The following is a 13,148-nucleotide window of genomic DNA, read 5'->3' as shown; positions in this document are numbered from 1 at the left end:
AAGGCAAGATATAAATATATCAGGGTTGAATATAATTATAAACGTAATTATGGTATTTACAATGCCTTCAAACGTAATCCTACAGATATCAATGTAAGCATTCAGCATGAAAAAAATCAGTTTGAAAAAATAACAGCCGAAAATTTAGGGATACTTGGGTACCAATTATGTTCGTAATATAACATAATAACAAGATTAGAAAAATCTTTTATTTCTCCAAAATATAAACTTATCAACATTTTTTACAACATTCATATGCTACAAAGTTTAGAAACAACAGTAAGGTGAAAAATTATTGTGTTTCTGAATGTCATGTAATCATTATTTGTAAAGTAGGTTTCCGTAATAAATATTATAAATTTAGGGGGTTATCTAAGAACTGGAGATCACTCTCTGAAGATGTTATGAAAAACAACATGGCGCAATATGTTGGAACACCTGTAGGTATACATAAAAATTTGAAAGAAAACCAACTATTAATAAACAATCATAAATAAGTAGCTCCAATATGGCTTACAATGGTAAAAATTGAGTTCTTTTTTTGACACAATTGAATCACTACAACAGTAACACCACACCTTGTTTTTTTTTTTACACTCTAACTCAATAAAAAACGCTCAACTAATGTAAATATATATTTTCACATTCATATATTACATAAATAGAAAACTTATCAGTACAGTTTATGTAAAAAAAAACCTATGTCCTTCGAACTAAGCTCCCAACCCCTCCCGTACCTACTAAGAATGTTGCACCCTACTCAATGCAACATAGCTCTTCTTATTGGTCAAATCATGATACCCTATCGGTCCAGCCTCACAGTCAGCACAAGCTAAATACTTGTTGTTTCCCACCGAACACGAAAAACCTACATTCTGAAATTCAAACATATCATTGACGCTCCAAAATAGCGACACGGTCTCGGTCTCGGGATTTGATTCATTGAGTTTGCTTTGTCTGATAAGGGGCAACTGGAACTGGAAATTACAAGCTTTTCAATAAATAAACAAAAAAAGCAAAACTAACCTCAAAACTTGTGAATGTGGCCGAGGATGGACTTAAGATCACTGAATCACAGAATTTGCACTTCACACTCCGAAAATTGCGGCCGTCGAGAATTTCGTTCTCGTAGTTTTCGCTGCAGTCAGGCATTTTTGTGTTTTTCTAATTTAAAAATTATTATTTACACCTACATTCACCCACAGGATACGCCTATGGGCATGCGTTCGCCGGAAAGGCTGGTTCACAATGGGTAGCTTCAGGGTAAAGGTAGGTCTACACGTACATGAGTATGCAACCAACATTACTACTACAATTCTTTTTTATTTTACTTAATTTAAAAAATACACGAAATGTAACTTCACTTTGCATGTTTCGCAGAATAATACTTAACACCGTCTACAGTAGAAGCGCGCGCGAACTTCGCCAAAAGCGCGTTGACGTCCATTTTTGGAGTAGCCAGTCTCCTACAATCACCCATAAAAATAAAGAAAAACAAAAAAAAACATAAAACTCACTGAATGTACGGAGTAATTTCAGGCACCGTCCACTTATCCTTCACCCTGAACAAAACCCCAAATCTTGCATTAATATCTTCTGGTAAACTGTCCTCCGGAAATGCCGAAATGATGTTCGGAGTTGACTTACGGTCTATTATCGCAATTCCATATAGCAAATCCTCGTGAGGTATCATGCCTTCAGGCACTGAGTCCTTCCATGCTTGTAGGAACTCGTTCAAATTGAATTTATCAGCGGCGTATAAGAGAATTTGCGCGAAAAATTTACATATATCAGATTCTTTGTACTGATATAGCTGCAAACCATCGATTATTTGAGATTCTTCGGCGTATTTGTCAAACAAACTGATTAAAATCTCTTCTGGAATGATATCTTTGAGAGACGTTAAAGTTTCTTCATAGTCGATTTCATCCAAGCCCCATGAGTTCTCATCAATTAATTTTAACATGTAAGATAACGCTCTAAAGTGAAACTCAACGTCTAGAAGCCTGATTTTATTATTGATAGTCACTATCGTCAAATTATTTAATATATCTTTCAGTTCTTTCTCAGAAGCTTGTATTTTATTATTTAGATCGTCGAAACTATACAAATCATCTTCTTTTACTTCATACTCATGTTCTGGTCCTTTATACAGCGACTTGTTTAGGAGTTCCATCAGTTTTCCTATATGAGGTTTACCAGGAGTCACAGCCAAATACTCATAAAATATTCCCGCAACCGTAACTGTCTTGAATTTTCTCTCTGTTTCGAGTTTTAAATTATCGTAAAAATTTAAATTGTTGACCACAAGCAAACTATTTGAAGTTTCGGCACCTGTGACGTCGTAAGTTTGATTATCTGTACACAGAACTACATTTTCGTCGTCGTCGCCTTTGATGTATAGCGTTTGACCTTCTTTCAGTACTTCCAGTAAGTGTTGGTCAAGCTCCAAGATTTTGTAATCATTGTTGTAAAGGTTATTTTTTGTGAAATAAATTGTCTGTGAAGTTGGAAGGATGTCATTTTCGTTGAGTTTCGCTAGGTGGAGCATTTCGTTTATGTTGTTTAAACTGCGTCTAAAACAATAATTCATCCCATCTAAGATGCTGATGACGTCATATCAAATTAATAAATTAGTAAAATATAAAGGATTTCGGTAGTGATTAAACTTTTGTCGCAAACCTTTGCGCACTTTTTTAAGCGAACCAACCAGTGGCTGGAAGTAGCTACCTTTGGAACAAAAGCAAGCCCCGCCGGACGCTGAATTATGCCTATCGTTACTACAGTCACATCATCTATACGAGAGAAAGGTCCAGTCCGTTTATATGTTTTTTATACATTTATCTATTTTCATCCATTGGTTAGTTCGATTAAAGTGGGGAAAGACTTGCGACAAAAATGTAACCTAATGGGTCACTACCGAAATCCCTTATATGTATGCCTTTACCCTGTTTATTAAAAGCACTTAGTGTAAATAGTTTGGAATCCTAAACAACCACTGAAATATGGCACAATAAAAATGTAGGGTACTGATGAGACCAAAGCAGGGTTTAACCTTTCCAGTTAGAAAATTTTCAGTATAACAAATTTGCCTCACTCTAAATTAAGCCGGAGATAAACTTCGTAACAGAGAAATATAACTTGCGTCAAAATTTTCAGGAGATTTGTATATTACATAACTATAAGCTATACTCAGACACGTCAATTCAATGTAGTTGTAGAAATAATATGTATAAGTCAACACCATAGTGTTACTTATGTTGAGGTGTTCTGATTTGAAAATCAAATTCAGTACTAAAAAAAGTGTCAGGAAATTGCTTCTGAAAAACAAAAATCATTTCAATAATATAGGCAACCATAGATGCTTTCGTGTGTTTAAAGCAATATTAAAATTCCCTCTTTAGGTTGTTCTTGCCTTTAGGTCAGTAAAGCATAGGGTTGGAATGTAGTGCAGGACTGCAGATAGAATTTGAGGGCCTCTTCTAGAAGTTCAAAACAATACTCCCACTTGAAAGGTTTTCTACAGCCTCGTTCACTTCTGTTAGGAACGTGACAGTATAGCCATGTGACGAAACGGTATGTTAAATTTTGTTTGTTAAATTTTACTAAAGGATAATTATTACACATAAAAAATAAATCGCGTAAACGCCATGGACCCCCCCTCAAGTGTAATTAACGTATAATCAGTTTAGTAACAATTTTTTCAATCTGAAGTGTTCTAAAATTAAACGAGTCCATCAACACGTCTAGTTGTAATTACTCCTTCACTGTTTGTAAATTCACAATCAAATCAAATTTCAAAATTTTGACTAATTAAGTGTAGGTTTTATTACAAATTCACTTTGGCACTAAGTTTTGTCTGCAACTTTTTAAGCCTTGTTGGAATTTTTCTTCTTAATAATGTTTACATTTACTTTTTTGCGATTTATTTTGCTAGAAATCATTTTGGACGACAAGTCACATCAAACTTTTTATTTTAAAACCACAATTTTTACTAAGTAAATTATGCAACCAGTCACACACTATGTAGACGCAACTTTATACATATTTATTTACTAGTCTCGGTCAACATAACCTACAAAATAAATTTACGTCAATAAAAACTCTCACCAAGAAATACAAAGCGCAACCCTTTCCAACTAACAATAACAACACATCAAAATGTAATCCTACTTACGTTTTAGCCTCCTCCATTTTTCTAAAAACAACCCTCTTTTAAACCACCACCCCGAAATCACTTTTGCCGCGCTTCCTTTTTTGATTTAGTGATTTTTGGTGCGTTCACAACAAACTCCCTAGGCGGGGGACCTGACGTACAACTGTCAATTCCAAATGTCATTCGACAGTGTCAAAGTTCATGCTGATAAGTGATAAGACTTTCGAATCTGCTCAGTTTTTGTATTGTTATTATGTGTAAATATTTTAGAGGCAACAGTGTTGAAACAAGCTTAGAAAAAATGTGATACAGCAAATCTTAAGCAAACACAATGACTTCGCCAATTAAACCTTGGGAGAGCAACTCTCTGCAAAACTCGACCCAAATTAGGAAATACACAAACAACAGCTTGCGCGACATCCCCACGAACACCCGAAGTGCCCCCATCTTGCCCCCGTTGCCGCGTAACTCGCCCATGGTGACAAACTCCACGTACAGCTCGTACCCTCCATACTCCAGTGGTAAGCAAAAAAACGCGAAAACCGGTTGTCCTTAATGGTCAAACCTGGGAAGTTTCAACAAAGCTGTAGGCCCTGAAAGAATGTGTGGATTTTTATAAAATTACCGTGCAAAATTGGCAATAACTTTTTACAATGGAGCCCATTGTTAAGTCGTATTAATAAAATTGAAGAGAAACGTTTGTTTTTTGTGAACTTATTAAAAAACTAAAATAACGTTATGAAGTTGCGGTTGTAAAATTTGGTAATATTGCTTGTTTTTAGTTAATATGAAGTACCGAAAGATTTACTACAACGCCTCGTATTTTTGGGAACATTAAATTAATATTAATAGAAAGAAGTTCAGAACGACTGTTATATACTCATATATATTCAGTTTATGACCCCACGCGTGTATAAGACTAAATTTTATGCAAGGTCCATTAAAGTTAAGTTTTTCAAACAATCGATTTATTAATTTTTAATGAAGAATAAATAAATAAAAAGTTCAATTAATGTTACCTATGTCAGTATTTGAAAAATACAGGAAAGTTATTTTTGAAAATGTTTAGAAAATAATGTTAAAAAAACAAAGGCAGAAATGAATAATTGGAAACAAGCACAATTAAGAAACTTGTTTGAACGTTTTTAATGAACAGTTGTTTAAAATTAAATACAATAAAAATGTAATCAATTAATTGTAAATGACGTTAGAAAAAATTGTTTGGCACTATTTATAAATCTTGTAGTTGATACACTTTTTAGCGTCAAGGTTACTTTTAATTAACACTGGTTCTGTATAAGCCAGTTTATCATCAGCACTTGCATATGTATATGCTACTGGAAATAAATTTGGTAATTATGCGCATTTACCAAGCACCGCGAAAGTTAGAAAAGAAAAAGAAATTATTCATTTCATGGAACTATTGATAGTGCAATATTCCCAAACTTTCGATCAAATCATGCTAATCAAACATTACCTTAAATTTTCACTCAAATGTTCACACAATAGATGATAACTAGAACATTTTGAGGGCGTACACTGCTCCTTATGGCGCAAAAGTGCCACTTCACGCTCTTTCTGAGGGGCTAAAGTTGCATTTTATTTATACCCGAGAGTGCGAAAACCTCAAGTGTTTCCTAGATTTACACAATTACAAAACCATCTTTAACCCTTGCCATTCTCTCCAGGGTACAACAGCCTCGGCTATGGCGGCTACAGCACATACGGCATGCCGTACCGCAGCTCCATGTACAACTCGTACGGTTCGTATGGGGGCTACAACAACTACAACATGTACGGAATGGGGGGCTACCCGACATACGCCCCCAACGACGACGCCGAAAGGCGCTTCGTCCAGTACGCAGAGGAGAGCTCTAGAAACACTTTCGCGAGCGTCGAGAGCATCGTCAGGGCTGTCAACAGCATTTCGATGATGCTGGACAACACGTTTTTCGCGATGACGAGCTCGTTTAGGGCCGTACTCAGCGTCGCCGAGAACTTTGGGAGGTTGCGCTCGATGTTCGGCCACATCTGGTACTCGATTAACATCTTCAGGTTGTTCAGCTGGTTATACCGGAAGCTCATGTGGCTGATGGGCAGGAAAGTACCCAGCACGGATGTTTCCATCGCGTGGAAGCAGGCGGCGAATGGGGCGCCACCCTCGGCGGCGGCCCCGGGCTCGAGCTGGCCTACGCTGGCCTTCTTGGGGGTGCTGGTGTCGGCGCCGTACATCATCAGCAAGTTTCTGCCGAAATACGAAGGTGAGTGAGTGAATGGCTTAGCAAAGTTTGTGAATCTATCCCCACCGAAATTTTGATGACGTCATTCAAAAGTTTACTTATGTTTAAAAGGTGTGAAATATGGTTTTTTTTTACACGTGGTTTATCAGTCAACTCATATTTTTAAAAATTTTTTTTTTATTAAAATTAAATTTATACAACGACGATCACCCGTCTCAAAACTGTTTATATTTAAATTGCACAATATTAAAAAAAAATGGTCTCATAAATGGATATCTAAAGAGTTGATGATGGAATCAAGAAAATTTTGGTGATTTACATAAGGCTTTCATAATGATTCTAACATCCAGTGACCTCTGATTTGTTCCCCCACTTTTGGAGTGTGTAATTATAATTGCAACGAAAGTTCAAATGTCATCAGTATTCTGACAGGTGACATATTAATCGTGTTAATTAAAAATTTAAAAGTGTCCACCATTACTAAGAAATGGCAAATCTGCAACATTTTTAAATTTCACAAGTCAGTAGATGTAAGAAATACGTATTTACTAGCCTAAAATAATAATTGTCAACTTATAGGATCTACAAACTGAAAAAAAGGAATATGCAACGCATGTTAAAAGTTTCAAGATAAATTGTAAGTTAAATTTTTGAATCACGTATCTTCTAAAAATCAGCATCTAATTGTTTATGTCAATTTTGGAACGGGGTTTTCAACACTGTTTTCAGCTTAGAAACCGTATCGGATATATTGTCAGCTTTCTTGTTAGAAATGAGTTACAAAAAAATGAATCTTCTGCTAGAAATTTCTTTTTAGTGTATCTCATTTCAAACAAAAAAAAGCCCATAATGTATCCAGTACAATTTCTAAAATTTTGACCTTTGCGTAAATTTAAATTTTTTAAATTATTTTTGCAATTTGACTTTGTAAAAAAAAATATGTAATATATATTTTCTACAGTTCTGAATCCGCACTTTGCGGATATGAGTGTATAAACTAGGATCAGTAGATAGATACCTTCGCATACCACTCCACTATACATCTTTCCATTAGAAAAGTCTATACTCTATACTATAGAGACATAAAAGTTTACAATCAACTTAATCTAGTATAAGATATTGTACAAAACTTTTCGCTTGATTACATAAGGTGATTAGACAAGTAGATAATTTATTAACTATGCCGATATCCAGAGTAAAGATCCATGGCCATACCTGAGAGTAATAATAATAATAATAATATAACTGGACTTATTTGACTGACTTTCTGAATTCTGACTAGACAATTTTTTTAATAACTTTTTTATCATAGAAATAAAAAAGTTACATAAAGGTGGTTTATATTTAAAGAATTGTTTAAATCGTTTTCAGTATTGAGTACGGGTGATAAGATATAAGCTACTGTAGGTCGCAGATGTATCGATAAGTGGAATTTACGATTAACGATAATAATGAGTAGAGGATTTGCTAGGATTGTACAATATGCTATTCATCTTTTTATATTGGCGTGCGGTTCTTTGTTTAAATGGATCTGCGGCATCATAGGGTTTCCTAACATTATCAAAAAAGTCGGAAAGTTAATGATGTATTGTGTGTGCGTGCGGTGTTATTGAGGAAAAACAATTATCAAGTATCATTAGTACGACATACTGCGTTTTAGAATTAGCATGTTGTCACGTTATTATAATGATGTTGAGTTTTGTAGTATAATTGCGCGACTTTCAGTTGACTTAATTCGCTTCTACGTACGCGAAAATGTTTTTTTTTTAACCTCGAAATGCAAAATTGATGCAGTGCCCAGTTAAAATATTTGTGCTTGCGAAAATTTCATTTTCAATCGAAAAAATTAGAAAAATTAATTTGTGGCCGGATTTTGTGTTACTTAAAATTTTTTTCTTTATTTTTAATTTTGAGAAGACCTTGTCACAGCCACCGAAACAGGTATACTGATAAAAATTAAATATACTGTAGATAATAATTTCGCTAAAGCTAGTGCAGGAAGAATTTTTTTATTTATATGTATGTACCTACGTATATTCCGCTAATTCCATTATAGGAATAATTTTTAAAATACCGTTTTTAAAACACTAATAAAAATTTTGTAGTTGAGACGATATCGTGTCCGAAATATTTTGAGAATGTTTTATGTTCAAGTCTCTACCCATTTGATATAATTCTCAGTCAGAAGCATTATTCAAAACATCTGAGGACACAACGTAAAAGTTTAACGATTCTGATTAGGTCCAAAACATGGACTGTTTTCGAAAATGCTCATCCAAATCGAAATATCGTTTTGGTCAAGATATTCTTTTTCTCATAAACTCCGTGCTAATCCCCATTCTCTACCTAAATCTTGTAGCTTAATTTTTATCAGTGATGGTGCATTAGGGGGAACTTGCAATGTTTCGGTATGTACTTCGTGGTATAATTTTTTAATAATCTAATAAATATTTAAAATAACAGTTTTAATTCTGCTTTATGATAGTACCCCACTGCGTAAAAGTTAACTTCCTCAACAATAGATTACTACTGCCGGGACAGAAGAAAGATTAAATGCCCTTGTATATCGCCGACTACTGGATGAATGCTTGCCATTTTAAAGAACACCATATCAATAAATTAGACGTCGAGCAATCCCGATTTAAACCCCATCAGAAACATAAAATATTACGTATTAAGTTACGGAAACATGGCGTCTTAAAATTTTTTGAGCGCGATAGCACCCCAAAAATTTGATATGTTTCTAAAACAAACAGCAGATTACAAAAATATTTTGAAAATATTAATGTTTTTAACAACACTCAGTATGTTTCACCTCGTACACAACAAAAACAACAAAATTTAAGATTTTCGAATATTAGGCTTTTTGTTGTATACCATAAATTACACACGGTTTTGTCTGAAATCAGTGTTGGTTCTGCACAGACTCCCATTTTACCGAAAAATCGTAAACCCTAAAAACATTTCGAACATGTTTGAACTAGGGCTTACAAATATTCAAAAAATTTGAGAATCCGAACATTTATTTGTATTAACTACAAAGATAAAAAACTGAGATTCAATGTTTGTGAAGATTGCTTATGATAAGATAAAACACCACACACAAAATACGCATAAATATGTTAACTGAAAATTAAACATGTTCGTGTCTTCAAGGACTTTATTAGGCTAACTTATTTTATTATATTTTATTTTATTTTTACATCAGAGTTATAGCATTCAATTCCAAACAGAGACGGATGCTTCAAAAAACTTAATTAGACCTCATTAAATAAATAAATGCCTATTTTCGTTAACATTAAAGCGCTTGTATGTTAATGAAAACCAGTTTAAGTTTTTATCTTCACAGTTGTTATATCACAATGAATTTTAACATTAGTCAGTTTAAACGCAATGACGTTGTTTCCACTTAAAAAAATCGTTCGATTCTAAAATTATTACAATTTAAATATGTAGTAGAAAAATAGCTTATTCACTAGACTAACATCAACAATTTTGTGTATGTTGAGTTTTGGACTTAACCTTCTGATAACAAACAGTGACGTTCGCTACTTTTCGGCAATGTATAGTCAAGTACGTCCTCTTTTTGTTAACATTTTATTGTTTCCGCCCACAACAAGGCTTGTGTTCATTTTGTTGTGAAGCGTTTTCAAGTTATTTAATGAAGACGTATAAAACTGTGCCGTTGATTAATCACTGTATACTCGTTTGATTGTTTTCCATATCTATGTTGTGTTGTTGTAATATAACATATAACCTTCTAAAATGATTCATCAAATCGCCGATTCAGGTTCTTAAAATAGAAACCGTAATTTTTATCGCCCGATAAGTCTTTTTCGTTATTAAAAAAATATATTTTGCGAATAACATGAAGTAATGAGGTAAAAGTCTAATTACCATAGGACAATTCATTGGTGCTTGGCGCTTTGTTAACTTTGACTGACCTTGTGCACAGACTCATAGTGCCGCAAAAATGGTAAGAACGTTTTCAAATTGTTTGCAATATCCAGAGTTTGTGAAACTTTTACAGCGACTTTTTCCGGAATGATTGAAGTTTGATTTTTTGAAAAAATGTGGGACTGTGTAATGTTTTTTTCCCACCTCAATGGAAATTCATCTTCATACCATGATTACCACAAACAAAGGCAACACCAAGATGCGTACAGCTATATAACGTGTAATCTGTAGTTTAACTTCAAATAAAAGAATATTTAGTACAGTTGTTGACCTCAGCTGTTGTTATAAGATTAAATTCAATGGAATAAGCTATCTCATTTCAAGACCTGTAACATCACGTAGATGTATTTAACATTCATAATACAGGTTAATTATTAATAATTGAATCAAATTTTTGTATTGGCAGTACTCAATAATTGGCAGCAGTGGTACCATGCCAGTCAATAGTTGTCAATTTTGACATGAAGACTCGTTATAAACGTAATAAGAAGATGGCCTCTATTGAGTTGGTGCTCAAAATTTCAATTTGACAGGCTTCCGTAAATCCAAGTGGACACTAATTTGTTCCGCCTCTTTCGAATTTTGTAACTGCCTAATTTGTTGTTGCTAAGTGTTTAATTGGTTGCATACACTGCAGAACATTAAGTTGAAAACTGACAATTTTGTTCATAGACGGTAAAAAATATACCGGGCATTTTTTTTAACCGAACATTAGCCTATGTTCTAATAATATCATAAATTCTTTGTGTAAGTTGACACACTATTTTTATTCATAGGTATATAAAAAAAATACATTCTATTAAGAAACGTAAGTTTCTTCATGTATATTATAGCAACAATGTAAAATTTCACTCATGTATTTCGTCAAAATTACTAACTATTTAATTACTTGATCTTTAAGATCAGAAGAACATGGTGAAAATTCTGGATAAAGCTTCAGGCTTCTAACTCGATTATAATTGTTGCAAATAAGCTAAACCTCCTGTGTGTGCTGTTGCTTTATGCTGCTAGAAATAAGCTAAATGAAGTTTATCTTCCGAGAGGTGTATAAACGGTTGCAAAAATTTTGTCTGTATCGTTCCCTAGCTACTGAACCTTGAAAAAATGCAGATCCATAGACTCTTGTTTCGAGAAAATAATAAACATGCTTCAACTTTCTGGGAATGTAGAGGCATCTGAATAACATGTGTGGCGAATTACAAAAAAAAATTGCTCCATCGAAGATATTTACTACTGTTTGAATACGTATCACATAATCCAATTCATATTTTATCGGTTGAAACAGTTTAGAATACGTTTTAATTTTTCATGAAATAATCGAACAAACTTTGACTGGCTTCCGCATGACGTGGTCGTATTACGATGGTCAACATTTAGTAAGCAGACCCAAATAAAACAGTAAAGAGTCAAACAGCCTTGAATAACTCAATCTTCAATTAACCCTAAACTTCATTGATTTAACTGAAAGGTCATCTATTGATGCGTCAAATTCACATTTTCATTGCAAATGAGACGACTCTTATTTGGGCAAAAAATGTTCATAAATTGTACTTAGTGTATGACATAAGCTTAATAAAGCCTGGAACTATAGATTTTCATATAAACGTGACATGATTTTTTTCTTTGATGTACGACACATCTACCACATACCATCAGACACAAAAGATTTCTCAAACTCGTCTCCTTTTCAGATAAAAGCGACCCGACCAACTGGAAATCCCCCGGAATAAGAGCAAAAGCCGCCTTCGACTTCATCGCACGAAGTTCTAACGAGCTGAGCGTTCAAACAAACGACGAAGTCACTCTGGCGCCAACATACGTTCAAGAAGAAATGAACTTGAAGAACTCTGGCTGGGCGTTTGCTTTATCGAGCGGACGTTCAGGAGTTGTACCATTAAATTACCTTGTCATAAATAAGTCACTCAAAAATAGAGAAAGCCCGGTGATTGAACAGATGCCAGTACCGAGAGTTTTCAATAATAACACAAACCACAAAACGCATACAAAGCGAGTGAGCTTTGGAGAGAACCAGATTTTTGAAAACGTCGACCTGGAGGATTACGTGACTGGAAAGAAAGAGATTAAGGAGACGAAAAATGGGGTTAAAAGCCAAGAAGAGAAGAAGATGGTCATAGATAAGAAAGAAGATGAGGTTGTGGAAGTATTAGAGACGACGGAAACCAAAAATTCTGAGACAAATTGATGGATTCTTTGTTATTTTACTTGTTGTATAGTTTGTATGTACCATAATCACGGAAGTGAGTGTACTGATTTTGTATTTTATTTTATACAGTTAAGCTTGTCTACTTAGATTATGTGATTTATTTTGTATCGGGATGTGTTTCATTAAAGTTTTTATTGCTCCACTGTGTGTTGTTAAAAGCGCCTGTAGGCGGAGACGGGGGAAGTTCATTGTGAAACATGAATTTTTTCAAAGTTTACCACGCTTATCTATAATGTGACTCGATCTTGAAATGTGTGGCAATTAGTAACTTTTATGAAATAGAAATATATCTGTGTTCTTGTTATGCTCCGTCTTTTCGACAGCAGGTATTTTTTGCTTCCAGTATGGCGATCCTGTTACTGTCAATTGGCCGTCAATTGCCTTGGTGGTAACACGTCTTCCACGACTTTTTGCTGGTTACCGGTGACACTTTCTCGTTGAATAGGGCTGGAGTTACTTTGGGACTGGAATAGTGTTCTTTCCGGTCCGTTAACTCAATAATTCTAGTACAGTCTGTCGTAACCTCAAATCGTAAACACATCAAACTTTCGTTGACAGATAGCGAAAATTA

At 34.3% G+C, this 13,148-nt stretch overlaps 3 protein-coding genes and 1 long non-coding RNA gene across 4 annotated transcripts; 2 read left to right on the top strand and 2 right to left on the bottom strand.

The window, feature by feature from the left end:
- Positions 1 to 620: 620 nt before the first annotated feature.
- LOC135134302 (guanine nucleotide exchange factor MSS4) lies at positions 621 to 1,235 on the bottom strand. The gene is made up of 2 exons (XM_064062939.1): positions 1,027 to 1,235; positions 621 to 977 (listed from the first exon to the last, which is right to left on the bottom strand). The coding sequence occupies exons 1-2, from the start codon at positions 1,150 to 1,152 to the stop codon at positions 741 to 743; spliced, it is 363 nt and encodes a 120-aa protein (XP_063919009.1). The 5' UTR covers positions 1,153 to 1,235; the 3' UTR covers positions 621 to 740.
- Positions 1,236 to 1,303: 68 nt separating this feature from the next.
- On the bottom strand, positions 1,304 to 4,267 carry LOC135134730 (sister chromatid cohesion protein DCC1). Its single transcript, XM_064063516.1, has 3 exons — positions 4,178 to 4,267; positions 1,518 to 2,576; positions 1,304 to 1,466 (listed from the first exon to the last, which is right to left on the bottom strand). Exons 1-3 carry the CDS (start codon positions 4,192 to 4,194, stop codon positions 1,361 to 1,363), a joined length of 1,182 nt encoding a protein of 393 aa, XP_063919586.1. The 5' UTR covers positions 4,195 to 4,267; the 3' UTR covers positions 1,304 to 1,360.
- An 84-nt stretch (positions 4,268 to 4,351) lies between these two features.
- LOC135134728 (peroxisomal membrane protein PEX13) lies at positions 4,352 to 12,719 on the top strand. The gene is made up of 3 exons (XM_064063515.1): positions 4,352 to 4,677; positions 5,845 to 6,417; positions 12,045 to 12,719. Exons 1-3 carry the CDS (start codon positions 4,488 to 4,490, stop codon positions 12,554 to 12,556), a joined length of 1,275 nt encoding a protein of 424 aa, XP_063919585.1. The 5' UTR covers positions 4,352 to 4,487; the 3' UTR covers positions 12,557 to 12,719.
- LOC135134732 (uncharacterized) lies at positions 9,688 to 10,613 on the top strand. The gene is made up of 2 exons (XR_010281370.1): positions 9,688 to 10,372; positions 10,427 to 10,613. It is a non-coding gene; the product is annotated as an uncharacterized LOC135134732 (long non-coding RNA).
- Positions 12,720 to 13,148: the final 429 nt, after the last annotated feature.

The sequence above is a fragment of the Zophobas morio genome, unplaced genomic scaffold (assembly GCF_036711695.1).
Source record: "Zophobas morio isolate AGI-343-1 ecotype UQ-CSIRO unplaced genomic scaffold, CSIRO_AGI_Zmor_V1 ptg000023l, whole genome shotgun sequence".
NCBI lineage: Eukaryota > Metazoa > Arthropoda > Insecta > Coleoptera > Tenebrionidae > Zophobas > Zophobas morio.
The sequence above is the reverse complement of the archived record's forward strand: the minus strand, read 5'-3'. Positions and strand labels throughout refer to the sequence as shown.

What these genes read in the sequence shown, in the direction of transcription:
- LOC135134302 (XM_064062939.1), bottom strand. Translation starts at nt 1,152, where the DNA reads ATGCCTGACTGCAGCGAAAACTACGAGAACGAAATTCTCGACGGCCGC. An exon ending in CCACATTCACAAGTTTTGAG is followed by an intron (nt 978 to 1,026) that starts GTTAGTTTTGCT and finishes TGTAATTTCCAG; the next exon opens with TTCCAGTTGCCCCTTATCAG.
- LOC135134730 (XM_064063516.1), bottom strand. An exon ending in GAAATTACTCCGTACATTCA is followed by an intron (nt 1,467 to 1,517) that starts GTGAGTTTTATG and finishes GGGTGATTGTAG; the next exon opens with GAGACTGGCTACTCCAAAAA.
- LOC135134728 (XM_064063515.1), top strand. Translation starts at nt 4,488, where the DNA reads ATGACTTCGCCAATTAAACCTTGGGAGAGCAACTCTCTGCAAAACTCG. An exon ending in GTACCCTCCATACTCCAGTG is followed by an intron (nt 4,678 to 5,844) that starts GTAAGCAAAAAA and finishes CATTCTCTCCAG; the next exon opens with GGTACAACAGCCTCGGCTAT. An exon ending in GTTTCTGCCGAAATACGAAG is followed by an intron (nt 6,418 to 12,044) that starts GTGAGTGAGTGA and finishes TCTCCTTTTCAG; the next exon opens with ATAAAAGCGACCCGACCAAC.